At 38.7% G+C, this 23,728-nt stretch overlaps 1 protein-coding gene across 2 annotated transcripts in view; it reads left to right on the forward strand.

Moving 5' to 3' along the window:
• Positions 1 to 23,728, forward strand: part of LOC124613921 (cell division cycle and apoptosis regulator protein 1-like) — a 262,218-nt gene that overhangs the window by 30,674 nt on the left and 207,816 nt on the right. For both annotated transcript variants that reach the window (XM_047142677.1, XM_047142683.1), the window contains exon 3: positions 6,184 to 6,341. In XM_047142677.1, the coding sequence (XP_046998633.1) occupies positions 6,184 to 6,341 (158 nt within the window). The remainder of the gene's footprint in view (positions 1 to 6,183; positions 6,342 to 23,728) is intronic.

The following is a 23,728-nucleotide window of genomic DNA, read 5'->3' on the forward strand; positions in this document are numbered from 1 at the left end:
AGGCTGATTAAAAACCTATACCTCCTACAGAAAATAAGAGTACAGATGGGGAATACAATTGGAAGAGGAGTAAGGTAAGGCTGCTCTCTCTCTCTCTCTCTCCCTCCCTCCCTCCCTCCCTCCCTCCCTCCCTCCCTCCCTCCCTCTCCAGTACTGCCTAACATATATTTGGAGCATATTATTCAGAAATGGTTGATACAAAACAGAGGAGTGCAGGTTGGTGGTATGAGCTTAGAATGTATTCGATTCGTGGACAATATGGTGAGAGCAAAAGAACTGGAATGTTAAAAGAATTAAATAAAACCTGCAAGGAATTTAGAATGAGAAGCATTATTACAGACAACATGAGATTTAATAAGGGGGTGAAAACACATACAGCAATTGCCAAGGAGGTATTTAATAAGAAGAAGCTTCTATGCGGGTGCAAGGACAAGGACCTGAGGAAGAGACTGGCGAAGTGCTTCATATGGAGTGTGACATTATACGGAGCTGAGACATAGACACTGAGGAAAGAGGAAGAAAGAAGAATAGAAGCATTTGAGATGCAGATATGGAGGAGGATGGAAGGGATAAAAAGGGTAGACAGAGTGAGAAATGAGGTGGTGTTGAGAAGAGTGGGGGAAGAGAGAGAAATTTTAAAGGTAATCGGGGAGAGAAAACACAATTGACTTGGACACTGGTTTGGGAAAGATTTTTTATTTACTAATGGATGCTATGGAAGGACCAGTGAATGGCAGAAGAGGAATAGGATGCAGAAGATACCAGATAGTGGATAGTACAAGATAAGAAACAATTATGAGGAAACGAAGAGGGTATCAAATGACTCGACCTCATGGAGAGTTACATGTGCGGCCCTGCCCTAGAGCAGAATGAAATGATGATGGTAGTATCAAGGTGACCACTGCTACGTGACCATCATCCTTCTGCTCCTCCCAGAAGGAATCCACTGTCATCTGTCACCTCCGCATATCAGACTGGTGGATGGTTTTATTTTACATAGTGAGCCATCTTCACATTGTGGTTGTGGAGCCTTGTGGACAGTTGCTCATATTGTGGTGGAATGCCCCCTCCTTCTGGTTCATAATTCCTTGCCTCTCATGTTGGCAGACAATTCACGGACAATTGACTGGTTTGCCATTTTCTTCATGACAGTGGTTTGTATTTTCAGATATGATGTTTTAAACTACTTTTAGGGCAAGGACAGTTTGGTTGGGGTTGGAGGCATCTCCTGTTACTTGTTGGGTCAGGGGGACTGCTACACCCTGTTTTACATTTTAGGAGTAGTGCTCTGTTGAATAGTGGGTGTTCTCCCCCATTTTAGCACTTTGCCTATGATGGACCAGGGGTAGGATGCTTTAGGAGGACCTGCTTGCTCTGCACACAGCCCTGTGGGCACCCACTTGCTATTTTATTTCTGCCATCTTGTATTATTGTTTATGGTCCACCAGTTTTTCATTACAGTTTTAGCCATTTCCTTTTCACTGTTCTGGATCCCTCAACTAGAAGGCATTTTTTGCTCTGTAACTGTCTTCACTCTTAATGGGGTTGGAGGGGTCAGATGCGGGTTGGGCTTCTGTTGCCATGCTTGAGCTGTGCGAGACCATTTGTCTGCTCTAACCTATGTACTGGTCCATTCCATATACTTGTACATTTCCGTAAGTCATTTTTCAGCTCTAGCATCAATATTGCTTTCATTGTTTCACTTTTACCGCTGTTGCTTATTTTCCTCATATGATCGCATTCCTAGTGGATGAAACAACCTCTGGATGAACGAACTCGTGGTCAGGGGACTGATGACTATGCTGTTTAGCATCAAAGTAATATTTTGAAAAATAAACACACACAAAACACTGTTATATAAATGTCTCATCAACTTCTTCTGAGATTACAGAAAATCATTTATTCTCTCAAAAATAAAAGCTCACTTGAATTTGATGGAGTACTAAAGACTTGTTTCCCTATAATAAGAGCTATATTTTCTTAAATGTGTGGTTCAGCAATAATGCAGGTCATTTTCCCTGAGAGATTGAAATATGCCATTGTTAAACCGCTCTATAAGAAATGTGATAGGGGAGATGTCCGTAACTGCTGACCCATTTCATTACTGATACCATTATCCAAAATTTTTCGGAAGATGATGTATTCTACACAGTTCAGTCACATTAATGTGACCACTGCCTATGTTCGCACGTACAATAACCACTCACAGACACCAGTTGGCAGCACTAGCGGTGGAGGGTTATATAGCATAGGGGAGTGGGGGGGGGGGGGGGGGGGGTGTGCTGAAAACAGTGCATTCGTTGTTGTAATGTGGAAACAGAGCAATGTATCTGACTTTCAGAAGGGCACAACCATTGGCTTTAAGGCAAGGTGGAAGCATTTCTGAAATGGCTAAGTTCGTAAATTGTTCATGTGCCACCATGGTTAAAGTATACTGTGCATGGCAAAATGGCGTTATCCAAAACTGGCGGCGAGGCAGTTGTGGGTAAATGATTGCTGTGGAGATGTGTACAGCCAAATAAACGTCCAACTGTTGAGCAGCAGACTACCCAGATGAACCAAGACACTACCGACAGTGTTTCCTCACCAAATGTTCAGCGAGCATTTGTGTGTATAGGCTTCTGCTTCAGGCACCTGCTTCATGCACCCATGGTGATTGCTGTTCATCAGCGATGGAGGTTGGAATTTGCACGTTAATACCACAACTGGACAACCACTGTGTGTTGACACGTATCGTTTTCAGATGAATCACATTTTCCATTGACAGGTAGCAATTGGCAAGTACGGTGTGAAACATCTGAAAGCAAATGCCGTGCAACAGTTGTCAGAAGGGTCCAGGCCAGAAGAGGAAGTGTTATAGTCTGGGGAATGATATCCTTTTATTCTCTGGGTGATCTTGTTATTCTGGAAGGCAGAGTGGATCAACACAGGTATGCACCTACTCGTATCGTTGGTGCCAGAATGAGGCTTTTGACAGGTGGTCACATCAATGTGACTGAATAGTGTATAATAGTATCCAAACCTGAGCAATAATAGTATCCTCAGTAAATTATAGTTTGGATTTGAAAAGAGTTGCTCAACTGAGATTGCCAGTTACACATTCATTCATCAGATTTTAAAAGAATTAAATGAAATAGCAGTGGGTGGTATTTTCTGTGACCAATGTAATTCATGTGACAGTGAATGTCGATATTCTCGTCAAAAAATTGAGGTATTACGGAATTGATGGTAAGCCAACCAGTGGAAAATGTCTTATAAGGTGCAGAAAGTTATAGTCAATCATTTAAGTAATGTAAGCAGAAGACTTTCTTCAACTGTGGAAAAATCCATTATAGGGTTCCACAAGGCTCTACCTTACATCCACTGTTATTTCTCATTTATGTAAACAACCTTCCTTCTAATATACAACAAACAAAATTACTTCTTTTGCGGGTGACACAACTGCTGTAATCAGTCAAACAGCAACAGAAGAAATAGTAAATAATGTTCTTAAAAGTATTATTGAGTGGTTTTCTGCAAATGGTCGTACTCTCAATTTCGAAAACACACAACATATTCAGTTCTGTACATCTAGAGGTATTACACCATTAATAAGTGTAACATATTGCAAGGAAATAATAACTAAGGTGGAAACTTCAAAATTGTTTGGTGTCCATGTTGATGAAAATTTACGCAGGGAAAAAAAAAACTCGTTTTAGAACTCCTAAACAGTTCAGTTCAGCCACATTTACAATTCAATTTCTCTCCTGGAGAGAGACAAATCAGACAGTGGAAAGTCCAGGTTGGAATATCAGCAGGATAGATTGCTACTCACCATAAAGATGACAGCGCATTGCAGACAGAAACTATGAAAAGACTGTTACACATTTATCTTTCAACCAAAGTCTTCTTCAGAAAAGAGTACACACACACACACACACACACACACACACACACACATTCACAAATGCAAGCACACTTCACCCATACAACCCTCCCCCTCCCCCAGCCCCTCCCCCTCCCCCACCCTCTCGCTCCCTTCCTTGCCCCTCCTCACCTCCCTTCCTTGCTCGCTCAGCGTGTGGGTGCGGCTGTACATGTGCATGTGCACTCGCACTTGTGTACAGTGATATAAAGTAAAACCTACTCAACAGAACCATGTGGGACGAAAATAATTTTGCAAATTGGACTAGTTTCCAATTACACAAAACACACTAGCCTACTTAGATTTTTTTTCTAGTACTATTCACAAAAGTGTAAATTTGAAATTATGTATGTATTTATGTACCTTTTAATCCTATACAGTAGATGTTTGCTTACTGTGTATTGTACTATAGAACATTAGGCTATTACATTAATTGATACATAATATAGCATGTCTGCAGTTTACTGTAACCTGTCTGAGTTTCCTGTTCAAAATTGTTTCCCCTACAAATTTTTTTGCACTGTAAAGTAGTTCGAACAGCTTTGGAGAATTTTTATGTGCTGCAAATTGCATACATGCAATAGTTTCTTCAGTCATATTAATTTTGCTGAGGACATCATTTCGTTCCTCTTCTTCTTCCTTTGTTTCCTCCTCATTAACTTCTGTGCTGTGGATTTCTATTAGATCTGTTGCTGAAGTAAAAGTGGAGTGAGCTTACAGAAAGTCATCAGTTTGAATGAAGTCATCAGTTCAAAAATAATGATCTGGACTACATGAAATGTTGTGCATTTGAATTAATTTTTCAATTGCTGCTCCATTTACTTGAGCTCCGATGTACAGAAGTGTCTTGTTCATCACCTTTGAAACCTGCTTTGGTGAAGCACTTGGCGATAGTTTTGGGATGTATTTCTCTTACTGTCAAACCAATCCAATTTACTGTATCCAGGACAGAAACTGACCATGCAAGAGGAAATGTTCTTTCAGCTTCTTCAGTGCTAAGAATCACAAATTGCATCAATAATTGCATATAATGGAACTTCAATGTGTAAATAACCCCCTGTTTGATGAATCGTTGAAGCTGGCAGGATCAAAACCAATTTCACATTGATGACTTGACTTTTGGGTGGCAGCACTGTATAAGCTTCTTTCCCACATTATACAATGAATTATTAATTAAGTCTTAAAGTTTGAATTCCGTTTCCGCTTTAGGCACATACTGCTTTATACAAGAAATCAGCATATAAAAGTCTATTTAATGCATCAGGACTGAAATATTTGTACAGTTTTGCCAGATTTCCAAGTTACACAAGTTCTATTTTGATCATGTTCTATATGAAACATTGTAAATAGTGAGCGTGTAGCCATATTTCCAAATTAATGTGTAATGTGAGTGTAAAATAACTCATTCCACATCTTATGATTAATTGTAGAAATTATTTGTGGAACATGAACTAACTAACTGGAATGGAAAAATCAGTTAAAGTACAATTATATGCCCGAACTGTATTACATGTAAACCCATTTCACTATACACTGTATGACACATATGAGAGTGCTGAATGTATGCATAACTATAAAGATTTTTTTGACAACTTTTCCACTGTTGTCTTCCCAATTTTTATCTACTGTATGAGCTGAGAAAATTGTTGGCTGTGATAAGAGAGTCTTGTTAAAGAACTTGACAGAATGCCAGCTTCCACATAAACATTTTTAAGGAATACATTTAAGAAGAACTTTTCTCTCTTTAACTGTAACATTTAGGCTTTTGCTAGACATAATAATGTAATTATTGCATGAAGTTGTTTGTTCTTAAAGTAATATTCAGTTTATTAGATTAAAAGAAAGAAAGACTTGCCAATTATTTCTTCTCATAGAACAGTCTGTCATAAAAGCAATAAGGCAATAAGAATAGTTTGTTGTTTCACTATCAGTGCCCTCACATGTGAGCCATGCACACAGCTTCAGTTCTGCCAGTACCTGTCTTCTGTTTCACAAACTTTCCAGAACCTCCTGTGCATACCTTGGGGTATTTGCAGTCCTGGAAACACAGTTATCAGAGAAAAATGACTTCATCTCAGTAAAGGGATTGTTTCTAGAATAAATATTTCATTCTTCAGAGGAGAGTGGACTGGTTTGAAAATGCTCACTATGCTGCAGAGCAAAAGATTCATCCTCAAGACATATTTGGCATTGAACAGTAGTTAACTAAATTACAGCTAGTACTAAATTTCTGGATCTTCTCAAATCTTTGATAGGAGTTTCTTTTTATTATGTTCTAGCACAAACACTCGCAACAGGAGTTGGACAGCAACAGCAGCAGCAAATGCAAACACAAATGATTGGCCAAAATACAATGGGAACTTTGGGAACTCCTACAATGGTGCAGTATCAGCAGCAGCAGCAACCAGTCTTTCAAACTCCAATTGGCATGCAGCAGGTGAGAAATTGTGGTGTCCACATTATAGTGGTCTCATTTTAAAGGATCAAACAATTTTTCTGATCAAGTAAGTGTTAATTGATTAGTTTCTCCTGTAGCTTTTAAAAATCTTTGCACCATAAAATAGGTTCCCTTCATAAACTGCTACACTAGCCTCATGGAGTTACAGTCATTATCAAACTATTTGTCCATTTGTGACTAAAGATTTGTGACTCTGCCTTAGGGGCACTCACTACTCCTGTAAGTCATTGCTGAACATTTGGCCTGTGACTCCCTGCTAGTGTGGGCTTCTGTTAACTGAGACACAATGCACCAAACATTCTTGGCAAATGACATGTCATGAATTCTAGTCTTGGAGAGAAGATTGTAGTATTCAGTCAGCTTCCTTAATTCATGAGAAGTTCATACGATTCATGTTTCTTTCCAAATTTCATCAAAAATTTGTTCTATGGAGGTACAAAATAGTTAACCAAATTATGTGAAGCTCAAGAAATGTGAAATTTCAAAATATCCCTGGTACTGTGGAAAAATAAAAGAAAGTAAATTTATTTGTTAAACTTTGCTGATTGTGTTTATTCTTCTGTTTCTCCTTCAAGTTGCGTTGTATAAAGGGATTTCACCTCAAATATCACAGATAACCTGTAAAATCATTCGTTACATCTTTTATTTAACTTTCACATTTCTTTTGTGATATTCCAGTTTAAACAATTAATTTCAAGGGTTTCATCTATCAAACAGTAGGCTAGGCATCAGATCTTGGTTTATGCCAGCTTCAGAGTCAATCCAGTTCCACTACTGAAGAATGTGGACTAGACAATAAAAAATTTTAGAGGCCACATATTACCAGTACATCCGAAACGCGTTCTTGGATCAACAGCAGTGACATGAGAAGTGCAGTAAATCAGGTACCAAAGTACCAAATCTGTTTTCAGGAGTGTTTTTAAAGATCCTGGAAGGCAATCACAATATTGGGACTGTCTGATTCCTAGAGGCGTGTGCTCTTCCAGAAAGTATGTTTTCACTGCAAACACATTGCCACAAATAAAAAAAGTATAGCACTGGAATATGCCAACCAATAAGAAGTACAGCATCTGGTAAGGGGTTAGTCTTCTGCTCTGTCTTATAACACAAACTACTGTATTAGAAATGCATTTGTAAGATAGGGACCCCAGATTTCATCACCTCCTTAGGTTGGGACCTTTATAGGCCCTGAAAGGTTATGGAAAAGGCTAAAAGTTGGTATATATACTCCTGAATTTATCTTCACTTGTAGACAAGTTACATTTAAATTGGGTCAGTCCATACCAAATGGTCCAGCACTGGTTGCTTGACATCTCAGAAAAATTTTGTATTTGCTGGGTGAATTCCACAATGTTTAGTAGTTATAAAAATATTTTTTTTATAAATGTACGAGGTACATTCAAGTTCTAACGCCTCCGATTTTTTTTCTCCGGACTGGATAGAGATAGAAACATGTGCTTCGTTTTAAAATGAGGCCGCATTCATTGTCAATATGTCCCAGGAAAGGCAGCACCGTACGGCAGATGGAATTTTACCGCCAGCGGCGAGAATGAGAACTGTTTTAAATACTTAAAATGGCGACGTTTTCCTTACTTGAACAGTGTGCAATCATTCATTTTCTGAATTTGCGTGGTGTGAAACCAATTGAAATTCATCGACAGTTGAAGGAGACATGTGGTGATGGAGTTATGTATGTGTCGAAAGTGCGTTCGTGGGTGCGATAGTTTAATGAAGGCAGAACATCGTGTGACAACAAACCGAAACAACCTCGGGCTCGCACAAGCCGGTCTGACGACATGATCGAGAAAGTGGAGAGAATTGTTTTGGGGGATTGCCGAATGACTGTTGAACAGATCGCCTCCAGAGTTGGCATTTCTGTGGGTTCTGTGCACACAATCCTGCATGACGACCTGAAAATGCGAAAAGTGTCATCCAGGTGGGTGCCACGAATGCTGACGGACGACCACATGGCTGCCAGTGTGGCATGTTGCCAAGCAATGTTGACGCGCAACGACAGCATGAATGGGACTTTCTTTTCGTCGGTTGTGACAATGGATGAGACGTGGATGCCATTTTTCAATCCAGAAACAAAGTGCCAGTCAGCTCAATGGAAGCACACAGATTCACCGCCACCAAAAAAATTTCGGGTAACCGCCAATGCTGAAAAAATGATAGTGTCCATGTTCTGGGACAGCGAGGGCATAATCCTTACCCATTGCGTTCCAAAGGGCACTACGGTAACAGGTGCATCCTACGAAAATGTTTTGAAGAACAAATTCCTTCCTGCACTGCGACAAAAACATCCGGGAAGGGCTGCGCGTGTGCTGTTTCACCAAGACAACGCACCCGCACATCGAGCTAACGTTACGCAACAGTTTCTTCGTGATAACAACTTTGAAGTGATTCCTCATGCTCCCTACTCACCTGACCTGGCTCCTAGTGACTTTTGGCTTTTTCCAACAATGAAAGACACTCTCCGTGGCCGCACATTCACCAGCCGTGCTGCTATTGCCTCAGCGATTTTTCCAGTGGTCAAAACAGACTCCTAAAGAAGCCTTCGCCGCTGCCATGGAATCATGGCATCAGCGTTGTGAAAAATGTGTACGTCTGCAGGGCGATTACGTCGAGAAGTAAGGCCAGTTTCATCGATTTCGGGTGAGTAGTTAATTAGAAAAAAAATTGGAGGCCTTAGAACTTGAGTGCACCTCATATTGTTTATTATTTTGAAATGACGGCCATATTTGTTCCAGACCACATGTGTTTTTTCGTATTTGCAAGCATCTACATTTTTTACAATTATTCAGTAGTGGATTGTTCTAAGCCTTTCAGATAAAATGCATTAGTTTAACACACTCTGGGCTACAAATTAACATCATTGTCACTTAGCTGAATGTATTCTTTAATATATTTTTAATAGTTCAAAGCTGTCAGCCACAAATTAAAAAAAACTCAATTTTTGAACAGTAGTTTTCCAAAGAAAGATTAATTTCTCAGCTTTAATATTTTTACTGCTATTACACTGTATAGTATAGTTACTTTTTATAGAGTATCAATGGAGAGCAGCTTACACTTAAAAGAATACACTATTTTAAAAAATGGATTTTTTAAAATTTTTCCATTTTGTGGCCTGCAATATCTTTGTTGGGGGGACCAGATAAAAATCTGAAAATTTAACGGTTAATAGACCTTTATGATATCAAACTTCAGTATCAATTTTAACTTTGAGATTCAGTTGGAAGTTATGGAAAAAAAAATTACAAACATTTGTCAAAAATACTTTTTTTAACATCTGCGATATCTGGTAGGCTAATCTAATAAAGTATACCAATTGCATAATGTAACACACCACATTACACTAGCTAATGATTATTTGTCGAAACAATTCTGTGGTAATCAGCAGGCTAACAATTGCATCTGCAAGTCTATACAAGTCTGATTGTTGTCTTCCCCCTTACACCAACAGTTGTCTACTCACACTTTATTAGCTAGAAGTTCTTGAAGTGTGCAGTTGAAAAATGGTGTCTCAGTGTTCTGTTGGTGTTATTATTAATGAAGCGAGTCATAAAAGTGTGTATGGATTGTATCCTAAAGACATTACTTTAATCAAAGATTACAGTGAAGAAGAAAAGGTGTTGTTTTACTTAAGAGTCGGCTCAGAGGTCAAATCAACATGCAAGTACCATGAAATGAAATACTTAAAAAAAAAATTCATCACCTTTTTGGTTAGTTCTGCATGTACCCTTTTGGCAAACCTATAACAGAAGGTCTGCAAGAAATAACATTTGATCATTATTCTAAAAATAAAAGCCCTTTTGTCAATTTCATACCAGGAAAATCAGTGTGTCCAACATGTTATTCAAAGATATTTGTAATTCACAAGAGAAAGGATAGTGAAATCTCTGATACAGAATTTTGTGACTTATCTGCAACCATTAAAAAGTTTTGTAGATACAGCTTGTGAAATCCTGGTTGTATCGCCTGGTAGTAAAATTAGAAAACTAAGTCAAGATAAAAGACCAAGTGCCTTGAATACAAAAATTGAGAAAGTGGCAGCTACAGTAAGAAAGAATTTGGAAGTTTCATAACAGATGGAAGTTCTAAATCTTCACCAACCGATTATGATGATTTGATAGGAAAACTTAAAACTAAATGCAGTACTTCAAACAAAGAGTATAAAATTATCAGTTTACTGCCGAATTCTTGGAGTCAAGCAAAAGTTAGTGATGAATTCAATTTGTCAGAATGTCTTGTTAAATTAACAAGGCAATTAGTAAAAGAACAGGGAATTTTACCAGCATTACAAAAGAAAAGTGCATCTAATTTGGCAGATGAAAAGACAATCAATAAAGTTATTAAGTATTATGACGATGAAAATAACAGCTGTATTATGTCTGACTAAAAAGACTGTGAAATTTCCTGGCAGATTAAAACTGTGTGCCAGACTGAGACTCGAACTTGGGACCTTTGCCTTTCACGGGCAAATGCTCTATCAACTGAGCTACCCGAGCACGACTCACACCCCGTCCTCACAGCTTTAATTCTGCTAGTACCTCGTCTCCTACCTTCCAAACTTCCGGCACACAGTTTTAATCTGACGGGAAGTTTCATATCAGCGCACACTCCGCTGTAGAGTGAAAATTTCATTATAAAAAAAGACTGTGTTTCTGTGAAAGAAAATGGTTCTACGTTTCAAAGCAAAAAAGGTTAATATTGTCTAATTTAAATGAACTAGTCACTGAATTTAAAAAAGAAAATCCTGACATTATAATTGGAAGATCAGAGTTTTGCGAGTTGAGACCAAGATGGTGTATTTTTGCAGGGGCATCTGGCACTCATAATGTTTGTGTTTGTTTGTATCATCAGAACATAAAGTTGATGATAGGTGGGGCCAATCTTAGAGTTGACTGTAAAGACCTTTTGGAAGTTATGGCATGCAATATTGACAGTTACAATTGTATGATCAATGGAAAATGTGAAGATTATCCAGGCAAAGAAGCCTTACTTGACATGTTTGAAGAATCTGAAGAAAACAATTTTATACCTGACAATATAAAACACAAACAGTGGGTGACACAAGACAGAACTGAAATGGTGACAAGTCATAAAATCACGATAAGATTTTTTCAAAGTGGTGGTGGCTAACCTTGAAAATCTGAAAATGCATCATTTTATTGCAAAAGCTTGAAGTAAATTTTTGAAAGACAAGCAAACCTTAGTTCTTGCTGACTTTTCGGAAAATTATTCCTTTGTTGTTCAAGATGAAGTACAAGGGCACCACTGGGTAAACAAACAGGCGACAGTTCATCCATTTGTATTTTATTATAAAGATGAAGATAAACTAATGAGCCACAGCTTTTGTGTCATAAGGTATTACCTTGAACACAACACTACAGCAGTGCACATTTTTCAACTAAAATTAACAAACTACATTAAACAGCACCACCGTTTCATAAAAAAAAAACTGATTTACTTTTCGCATGGGGCAGGAAGTCAATATAAAAACAAAACAAATTATTAGCATATCCTTTCATAAGGAAGATTTTGGGTTTGATGTAGAATGGCACTTTTTCGAGCTGTCACAAAAGCAAGTCTGCGGTGGGCCGATGACAATCAGACAATCATATCATAACACCTTAGGAAATATTTGAATTCTGTAAAAAACATATCAAAGGAATTACCTGTGTTTTTGTACAATGTGAGGAAATACAAGAAGTCTATGGCAGTGTCTTGAAGGAAAGGTACAACACTTGTCAGAAGATTAAAGGCACTCGATCTTTTCATTGTTTTGTACCCTATTCACACAACTTACTGACGTGTAAGATCACATCAACTTCGCCTGATAGTGAACTTCATCAGAGTGGAAAACTTGTACAACTGGTTCTTCAAAGTAAAGACATAGTGGCTTCTGTTTACGATAAACAGCGGTGGATTGGTGAAGTTGATAATATTGACTGTCAAAACCAAGTTATACATGTTGTATTTTATCGCCCTCCAGGACCAAGGACATCTTTTAAAAAAATTGAGAAGGATCAAGTTTGGATGCCACTTAAAAATGTAATAAGGAAGCTGTCTCCCATGGAATTTACAACTGTGACTGGGTGAACTTATAAAGCCTATACATCGCAGATGTTAAAAAATGTATGTTTGACAAGTGTCTGTAATTTTTTTTTCCATAACTTCCAATTGAATCTCAAAGTTGAAATTGATACTGAAGTTTGATATCATAAAGATCTATTGACTGCGAAATTTTCAGATTTTTATCTGCCCCCCCCCCCCCCCCAACAAAGATACTGCAGGCCACAAAATGGAAAAAATAAAAAAAGTCCATTTTTTAGAATAGTTGTATTTTTTTAAGTGTAAGCTGCTCACCATTGATACTCTATAAAAAGTAACTACATTATACAGTGTAATAGCAGAAAAAATATTAAAGCTGAGAAATTAATCTTTCTTTGAAAAACTACTGTTCAAAAATTGAGTTTTTTTTAATTTGTAGCTGATAACTTTGAACTGTTAAAAATATATTAAAGAATACATTCAGCTAAATGATAATGATCTTAATTTGTAGCCCATAGTGTGTTGAACTAAATGCATTTTATCTGAAAGGCTTAGGACAATTCACTACTGAATAATTGTAAAAAATGTAGATGCTTGCAAATACGAAAAAACGCATGCAGCCTGGAACAAATACGGAACAATAAATTTTTTAAAAATATTTTTGTGAGTACTAAACATTGGGGAATTCACCCAGCAAATATAACATTTTTCTGAGATGGTCAAGCAACCAATTACTTTTTTCTTGGACCACTTGGTATCGATTGACCCTATCCTATTCAATTCTTGCCATCGTATCGTATTGTCAGCTGGCTCCTTTGGTCCTGAAAGTTCAAAATCTTTCACTACTGTAATCAATTCTTGCCCCAGCACTGTATTATCTGGAGAGTCTTTCTTCTTTGGTTCGGTCTCTACTGCTGGATTTTGCTTTGAAAAAACTTCGTTTAGCCTTTCATATTCATTTTCGGTCAAGTTTTGCTCTGTTTCCTGTATTTCTATGTATCCTTCATCTGAACTATCACTGAGTTCTCCTTCACTATCTGATTCAATCATGAATGCAACCGTAAGACAACAAGCTAATTCATCATTTGATCTTTCATTATTTTCGGTTTTCTGATCATCTCCTAAATTCCACACTTGATTTACTGTCACAGACACATCTTCAACATTACCTTGGATGATGTCATCTCCCACTTCGTACTTGGTATAATCATCGTTGACTTAAGCGGTTCGCATGTAATTGTCGAAATCGACATCTTCATCACTATTGTTAACAATTGTTTGTGTGAGATGTTCATCAGTCAGGAACGCATCTACACTGTTGAGGATTTCAGCCTCCTCCCGATTTTTACTTATACTGGCCATTTTACTATTTCCTATACCACTTTCCCGAATAATGGCAGCGCATCCACTTTGCACAGTGCCTTCTTTTCTCTCACTAACTTCTTCTAAAGTTGCTGCACATACACCTTGCACGGCACTTCCTATTTCCACCTCGTTTCTACCTATGGATAACATTTTTATTCCAATGTTTCCTTCTTTTATCACATTTTTGGCCTTATGACTTTCTTTAACACTTCCCTGTTCAAATTGCTTTACACTGTTAATTACATCATCCCGCTCTTTTTCGATTTTTGACAATTCCTTTCCACACAACAACATACCCCTTTTCACTTCTGCTAATTAACATGTCTGATTTTTTTATTTAATTTGGTGATATTCTCCAATGAAACAGTTCCACTGACCTCTTTCACGACATCATCTCTTTTTATTGCAGCTATTTCAGTCTCACAGCGGCCAGCTGATCGCTCCACAAGGTTCAAATCACACTGAGGCCTACTTCCCTTGCTACTGCCAGTTGCTTTGTAGCCCATGCGTGACTCATACGTGTTCGCACCTGTCATTTTGCATACACCAACTCGTGACGCGTTCCTACCATTAGCTCCAGTCTTGCATTTGTCCTCCTTAACCCAGTATGGTTTCTCCAGTTCGGGCCCAAAATAATTATCCGTGCGAATCTGGCCCTTAATACACGCAGGTCTCAGTTTTCCATGTAATTTCTATTTTTAGTTTCACGGTACAAATCCCCTACCACGAAATGATATGTTACCGCGTCCTCTGCCTCTACCTCTTTGTATTGTATTTATTTGGTAACGTTCGTTTTTGGTTTGTTCGCTCTGTTCATGATTTTCCCTTGTTCGATGGCTATTATTGTTTTGACGATAGTCACAGTTTCCTCTCGCCTTCTACTCTCTCCAAAAATGATGATAAGCTTCTGTGGTTGCTTCCCATGTATTATTTAAAATCCTCTGGGGCTTTTATTCCATAGCTCCCACACAATCTCAGTTTCAGTTCATCTAGTTCTTAAATGGGTCAAATTCTGGTACCACATTTCGCAGAATTCTTTCCTAGAGTTCCTGCCTCTATTATTGTATAGTCTGGCCATAATAAATTCTCACCATAAATAGTCTGGCATTTGTTTCAAACAGTATTCCAGTACTTTTGCTTAAACCCTTCAAATGACAGCCGGTTCATTTCTAGATTTAATCCCCACATGTTTGCATCCCTGCACTAATAACCACATTAATTTTCTCTTGATCTGTCAAATAATCAGGAAAATTTCCTTCACAGTTTTTCTTAAAGTCTAAAGGATGCCATCCATTATGTCTTTTTGCCTGGTCTAAAAGTTCTTTTCCCTCCAGTAATCTGCTGTAACTTACTCTTTCAGTAGTATAATTAGGTTTTTCTCTTGTCTTTTGTTCGAGATCGCACATTTTGCCTTGAATCTACAAAGTGTGTTGTTCGCATTTGTGTTCGCATGTTGCTACTTGTTTGCTCAATTCTCTTTCGGACTCAGTCACTAATTGTCTCAATTGAGAAACTTCTTAGTTACATTTAGTTATTACTTCGGTTTTGAGACCAAGCACTTTTTCTTCATCTTTAGTTATTACCAAAGTTCTACTTTTTCTTGAATTTTCATTATTTCGGTGTCAAATCTATCGTTAACTTCATCAATTTGTCCTCACATAATGGCAACATTACTATTAATAATATTCATTTTACTTTTTAAATCTGTAATTACATTGCTCACTACACGTACTCTTGAATTTACTTCATCAATTTTGTACTGATCTTAACCCCTTGCATTTCAGTTTGCTTACTTTGTGGTTTCTCCAGTGTTTTAATTTGGTTGTTAATGTCACTACTCAATGCTTTCATTTAATGACCCTGTGCTGCAACTTGTTTGTTAATGTTCTGACCTTGTTCTGCAATTTGTTGGCCTTGTGCTGAAATCTGAGCAGCCAAAATTTTTGACAATTCAGTCATATCTAGTGGTTTTTCACTTTCCTGTTCTGATGCGTCCTCATATTCAAATTCTGCTCCTCGCAACTCACTCATTTCACTTTTGACCTACGATGAATTAAACATATCCATCGATTTGTTGATATAACCACTGTCTTCGATCATGTCCTCTTTCCTGCCTTTTTACATGTGCGACAAGTTCATTATTTCAATTTGATCGTTTACGTGTGTATGATACTCCACGTAAGCCTGCCGCCAACTCGTGGCATCATCTGTGTTTGCACCTAGTGAACTACTGCCACCTAATGCACTCTGTACTTTCCCGTCCTGCTCTACTTTCGTTTTTGTATCAATTTTTACTTTATTACTATTTTATATCTTTAACTTTCAGATCTGGGAAACATTCTACTTACTATTTCACCTGATATATTACAAGTTCGTGCCGCTGTACATTCAATAATCTTCTTGCTATTGTTTTTTGCCCAATATTTACGTTCTGAACTATTGTTGTAATTAAAACTTAAAATAAATGTCCTGTCACGCTGTGCCAAGTGTAACACCTGTGTACGTATGTTGTGCCAAATATGACTTTAACATACAATTAGCGCTACCTTCTGGGAGGAATTTTGAAGTCTGACCATGCGTTTACCTAATGACAGAGGGTATCGAACATGGATTTCGTGACTATGGCAGTTAATAGAAATCTGAAAGACTTTTATTTTGTAAGTAATGAAAGTAACAAAGTTCACATAAATGAAATATTTAAACGGTTGCCAGCCTAATTAGGCATAATACTTTGAAACATTAAGTTGAAAGAAAAATGAACATGGATTGCTGGAGACTTCCATTAATGCTCCTTTTAAACAGTGCAATGGATACACATAACTAATGAATGAACTACGTAGTGGTTAGCAGTAGATAGCTTTTTATACAAATCAGCAGACATAGAGAACTAAATAATATTTCACTCATAGTAATAAAAATTACTATTGCAATCATTAATTAATTCAGTACTAATTCAACATCAAGATGTTACTAAAGACACACTGGACTGAAATTGGGCATGGAAAGAGTTCTGATTTCTGCTAACACATACATACCACAAATAAAATTAAATAATCCTACACCTATACTTATTATGCCTTCATTATTAGCAGTGTCACAGATGTCTTTTAACAGCAACCAAAAAAAAAACTCAATCTTTAGTTTGACTTTCTCATAGTGGAAAAGAATATAGGGGGAGCCCCATAAACTGTCATTTACTCCGTAGTAAATTCTGTAACTATTTCAGAGACAATTTCATAAACAAATGTTGATTTCTAACCCCCACTTGAATTTGTTTATATTTCAACACTGTATAGCAATTTACTCAATTAATATTTTCAAATAAAACTTCAGAAATTAGTTCCTAGTAATAGTCACAACAAAGTTAAGTTTCATGAAAGTTAAAATTATGTGCCTCTTTCATTACCTGTGAAGCAGGTGGTTTAACTAACGTTATTTATACACTCTAGCACTGAAACTTTGGTACATTCAAAGTAGAAACAAATCACTGAGTATTCAGAAACAGGATACTCAGTCTTTAGCACGTTTAGGATAGGACCCTGTGTAGGTTTCATGATCAGGGCAATTTCAAAGTCCAAACACATAATTTTATCACTGAAATTATTATTGAAAAAAAAAGTGCTGGTTCCTACTAAAATACATATCTGATTTCCTGAAATTAGCAGAGCAGTGGCGCAATAGTGGTGGCAAGCGCATGGCGGCTATCAGGTCTCACCTCTTGCAGTTTAGGGCTCTTTTCAAATTTCTTCTTGGCAATGTATTAATCATTTCAGAGCCATTCCATAATACAAGAGCACCACATTACAGCCGAAACCACATCCAAGGCAATTTCAACATAAATCGGCTTCTGACTGCCTCACTTGGCACCTACGGTATTGACTGTATAACTGCTGGCCACTGGCTGCAAAATGTGCTGTCTGTCTTGCCACCCAGATTGACCACCAAATCTACCTTTTCCCACGCGCCAAGCCCCTTCCGCAGTGGAGGGGTTTCCCCACACCTTTTCCTTTATATAATACAGCTTCCCTAAGTATGAACTAGTATTCAAAGCACAATTTCTCTTTTACGAGCATACATATTTTATGAAGTTTCATTATTTTTGAATATTATTATATCTTTACAATATATACATCATAAACTTCTACTTTCTCTCTGACAATTCAAAGATCTTAATTAGTACAGAGCAATCACTTCATAGTTAAATACACATAATAACCCTGTATAAACTATGTACAATCGCTAATGGTGTTACAATAGCCTCTGGGATTTGTAATTATGAACTTTCAGTTGGGGTCAACCAAGTTTAGGCAGGGCATAGGAGTGGTGTCTCATGTAACGGAGGTCTAACGTATGACTTAGGATTAGACTTTTTGCATCAGAATCATTCCATAATTGATCTCCAATTATATGTGTTGGAATTTAGTGAGAAGACATTCTGGCTGGGGGAAGCTGTTGTTAATGATGATTTATCACAGAACCGTCTATCACAGCAGACAATCCTGTTGAATATGAGCAGTGAAATTAAGGCTTAATTTGAAGGTTTTTCTCAAGAGGCACTGGGAAGTTGCTGTGTGTGAGTGTGGAGTCTGACTTGCAGTTAGTATGTTGTGTATAGTGAAACCATTGAAGAGTAGTGATTTTTTACAGGGTGTTTCAAAAATGACCGGTATATTTGAAACGGCAATAAAAACTAAACGAGCAGCGATAGAAATACACTGTTTGTTGCAATATGCTTGGGACAACAGTACATTTTCAGGCGGACAAACTTTCGAAATTACAGTAGCTACAATTTTCAACAACAGATGGCGCTGCAAGTGATGTGAAAGATATAGAAGACAATGCAGTCTGTGGGTGCGCCATTCTGTACGTCGTCTTTCTGCTGTAAGCGTGTGCTGTTCACAACGTGCAAGTGTGCTGTAGACAACATGGTTTATTCCTTAGAACAGAGGATTTTTCTGGTGTTGGAATTCCACCGCCTAGAACACAGTGTTGTTGCAACAAGACGAAGTTTTCAACGGAGGTTTGATGTAACCAAAGGACCGAAAAGCGATACAATAAAGGATCTGTTTGAAAAATTTCAACGGACTGGGAACGTGACGGATGAACGTGCAGGAAAGGTAGGGCGACCGCGTACGGCAACCACAGAGGGCAATGCGCAACTAGTGCAGCAGGTGATCCAACAGCGGCCTCGGATTTCCGTTCGCCGTGTTGCAGCTGCGGTCCAAATGACGCCAACGTCCACGTATCGTCTCATGCGCCAGAGTTTGCACCTCTATCCATACAAAATTCAAACGCGGCAACCCCTCAGCGCTGCTACCATTGCTGCACGAGAGACATTCGCTAACGATATAGTGCACAGGATTGATGACGGCGATATGCATGTGGGCAGCATTTGGTTTACTGACGAAGCTTATTTTTACCTGGACGGCTTCGTCAATAAACAGAACTGGCGCATATGGGTAACCGAAAAGCCCCATGTTGCAGTCCCATCGTCCCTGCATCCTCAAAAAGTACTGGTCTGGGCCGCCATTTCTTCCAAAGGAATCATTGGCCCATTTTTCAGATCCGAAATGATTACTGCATCACGCTATCTGGACATTCTTCGTGAATTTGTGGCGGTACAAACTGCCTTAGACAACACTGCGAACACCTCGTGGTTTATGCAAGATGGTGCCCGGCCACATCGCACGGCCGACGTCTTTAATTTCCTGAATGAATATTTCGATGATCGTGTGATTGCTTTGGGCTATCCGAAACATACAGGAGGCGGCGTGGATTGGCCTCCCTATTCGCCAGACATGAACCCCTGTGACTTCTTTATGTGGGGACACTTGAAAGACCAGGTGTACCGCCAGAATCCAGAAACAATTGAACAGCTGAAGCGGTACATCTCATCTGCATGTGAAGCCATTCCGCCAGACACGTTGTCAAAGGTTTCGGGTAATTTCATTCAGAGACTACGCCATATTATTGCTACGCATGGTGGATATGTGGAAAATATCGTACTATAGAGTTTCCCAGACCGCAGCGCCATCTGTTGTTGAAAATTGTAACTATTGTAATTTCGAAAGTTTGTCTGCCTGTTGTCCCAAGCATATTGCAACAAATGGTGTATTTCTATCGCTGCTCGTTTAGTTTTTATTGCCGTTTCAAATATACCGGTCATTTTTGAAACACCCTGTAGATGCATCATGTTGTTTTGTGAGAAAGTGTTGTCTGTGCACAGGGAAAGGATGGAGACAAGGTAATTTCTATCAGAATGGATAATTTCGGCACCGAGGAGGTTAAGTTGTTGGAGGGAACATTAGTAGCAACATTAAGAGATTCCAAAAGAGGAAGATTGCTGCAGAGAAGGCATGAGCTAAGAAGAAGCAGAGGACACTGCTAAGTCCGCATTGTATGAGAAAGTTTAAGCATTTGAGGAACAGAGAGGGCGCATATGGAAGAACTGTTCTTGGTTTTTCAAGATTTGTTTTTTTTCCATGGGAGCCATTGCCTGCAATGTCCATGACTCAACAGAGGATTCCTTTGGGGAATGAATTGCCAGTGTACTGGAAACTGTACGGAAAGAATACCACTGTATCTGTAGCTGATTCTAGAATAATTTATCAATCAGCAGTTAGCTGACAGGATAATAGAAGAAAATAATAGCCCATGATGGACAGAAATTGTAATTGTACTCGAAAAATCTACAGACTGTTCAAGGAAGTATTGATACTGCTGCAACTATTGCAACATCGATGACCACAGATGCTTACCCCATTCCAAACATCATGGAAACAGTTGATAATCTTGGGCAGTGCTGGTAGTTCTCGATGATAGATTTAAGGAGTGGATACCATCAGTTTGCAGGTGAGCCCAAAAGACTGTTTTTTTGCTTTGAGGACAGTTTCAGTATAGAAGAATGCCATGTGGTTTGAAGAGTCCTTCAACAACATATTAGCATTTGTCATCAGATTGTTGAAAGAATTAAAGCCTCATCAATGTGTATTGTACATTGACAACGTAATTGTCTTTTCGAGAGATATGCAAGGGCATAGACAGTGACTAGAGAAATATTCAGAAGATTGCAGGCTGCGCATTTAACAGTGAATTCTGAAAAGTGTCATTTTGTGGTGGAAGAAGTGAATTACTTGGGCCTTGTAATTAGTATGGATGGTGTGAGGACCAAACCAAGAATGATACAAATTGTGTGCCTTTTTCCAGCACCAGGGACAAGCAAAAAATTACGATCTCCTTGAGCCTCACAAGTTATTGTAAGAAATTTGTGAGAAGGGTTTGCAGGTATAATGTGGCTGCTTTAGTAATTTCTGAGTAAGTGTAGGAAGTCTGTGTGGTGTGAGGAGTGTCAAAAGGGGTTTAATGAACTGAAGGAAGTGTTGATGTAGATTCCATTGCGGGTGTTCCCAGATTATCGGAAGGAATTTGTACTGTTATGTGATACATCAAACCATGCTCTCAGTTCTGTTTTAGTCTGGAGGTCAATGGTGAAGAAAACTGTATTGATTTTGCATTGAGACAACTGAATAGATGTGAGAGAAACTATGTTACTACAGAGAGGATGATGCTTAGCATGGTGTATTGAGTAAGATATGTCCAGTGTTGCCTTTACAGGAGAAAATTTAAAGTAGTGACTGATCATGCTGCTTTGATGTGGTTACTAGATTTGAAGGACCTATCCAGTAGACTGATGAGATGAGCATTAAAACTCAATGAATTTGAGTCCGAGGTAATCCACAAACTGGGGAAGAAACACGGAAATGCAGATGCATTAAGCAGGTAGGTAGCAGTGATACAAGTACTAGGTCTAGACCATGCTGGATGGCAAGCAGCACAGAGCACTGATAGAGAATGTAAGCAATACAGTAAAGGGCAACAGCTCACCATATGCGACAGGTTGTTATGTAAGGAGACAAGATTGATACCACAAGTGGTAGTACCAGCTAAGCTGAGTGAAGAGGCGATTAAAGAGATTCAGTATCACATTTTGTCTGGCCATGGAGGATGCAGAACAATGAATTGGAGGGTGACAGAGAAGTACTGATGGAAAGGAAGCTTGACCGGATGTAGGGGAGGGGGCAGGGGGGGGGGGGAGGGGACAAATTCATATTCTTTAAGAAGAAGGGGAAAAAAAACTTGTTTCAAAGTGAGCCTAGCATTCAGCACATGTTGGTCTATCGATTATTCATATGATTTTGAAATGCATCCCTGTTGGTTTTCGAACATTTTTGAACACAATCTAAGTTGATTTCTGAAAGATTCATAAGTTGATTTTTGAATGTGTACATAGTGTACGTGATGTTTTTGCCAGGTGAACCCCCGTCGCATCGAGAAATAAAAAACTTTCCCACAGTCAAAAGGGGACAGGGCTATAAAAGCTTAGCCGAATAAACCTGAACGGGTGAATACCAATCGCTGTTTGTTTATGTGGTTGACTGAGTGTGCGAAAGATAAGCATTGTTATAATTATTAGCGAAATCCATAAATTCAGACTACTAGAGTGGAAATAAACAACTAACAGGAATAACAGGTAAGCAAGATTACATAGTATCTTCTCGGTGTACCATGAAAATGAAATTTTTAACAAGAAAGTTTTGCCAGATAGCTACACTGCTAAGGGCCAGTTTTAAAGCCACAAATAGCAGCTCAGAATAGCATGGAAAATGATTTGTATGAACACGTAATAATGTCTAATCAGAGAATAAATGCAGAATAACTAAACTGGTATTCTGGCATGGTTAGTGAAATTAACCGGAGAATAAGTTTTGACAATGTCAGGAATAGTTACATAATTAGCGATGATGAGATTGTTTGGTAGAATGAGGAAGGAGAAGAAATGTGGACATGATACTAATTATACAGGGTGTTACAAAAAGGTACGGCCAAACTTTCAGGAAACATTTCTCACACACAAATAAAGAAAAGATGTTATGTGGACATGTATCCAGAAACGCTTAATTTCCATGTTAGAGCTCGTTTTAGTTTCGTCAGTATATACTGTACTTCCTCGATTCACCATCAGTTGGCCCAATTGAAGGAAGGTAATGTTGACTTCGGGGCTTGTGTTGACATGTGACTCATTGCTCTACAGTACTAGCATCAAGCACATCAGTACGTAGCATCAACAGGTTAGTGTTCATCACAAACGTGGTTTTGCAGTCAGTGCAATGTTTACAAATGCGGAGTTGGCAGATGCCCATTTGATGTATGGATTAGCACGGGGCAATAGCTGTGGCCTGGTGCGTTTGTATCGAGACAGATTTCCAGAACGAAGGTGTCCGGACAGGAAGACGTTCGAAGCAATTGACCGGCGTCTTAGGGAGCACGGAACATTCCAGCCTATGACTCACGACTGGTGAAGACCTAGAATGATGAGGACATCTGCAATGGACGAGACAATTCTTCGTGCAGTTGACGATAACCCTAATGTCAGCGTCAGAGAAGTTGCTGCTGTACAAGGTAACGTTGACTACATCACTGTATGGAGAGTGCTACGGGAGAACCAGTTGTTTCCGTACCATGTGTGTTTCTCACACACAAATAAAGAAAAGATGTTATGTGGACATGTATCCAGAAACGCAGGCACTGTCGGCAGCTGATTGGCCTCCACGGGTACACTTCTGCGAATGGTTCATCCAACAATGTGTCAATCCTCATTTCAGTGCAAATGTTCTCTTTACGGATGAGACTTCATTCCAACGTGATCAAATTGTAAATTTTCACAATCAACATGTGTGGGCTGACGAGAATCCGCACGCAATTGTGCAATCACGTCATCAACACAGCTTTTCTGTGAACGTTTGGGCGGGCATTGTTGGTGATGTCTTGATTGGGCCCCATGTTCTTCCACCTACACTCAATGGAGCACGTTATCATGATTTCATACAGGATACTCTACCTGTGATGCTAGAACATGTGTCTTTACAAGTACGACACAACATGTGGTT

Source organism: Schistocerca americana, chromosome 1 (genome assembly GCF_021461395.2).
Source record: "Schistocerca americana isolate TAMUIC-IGC-003095 chromosome 1, iqSchAmer2.1, whole genome shotgun sequence".
NCBI classification, from domain to species: Eukaryota; Metazoa; Arthropoda; class Insecta; order Orthoptera; family Acrididae; genus Schistocerca; species Schistocerca americana.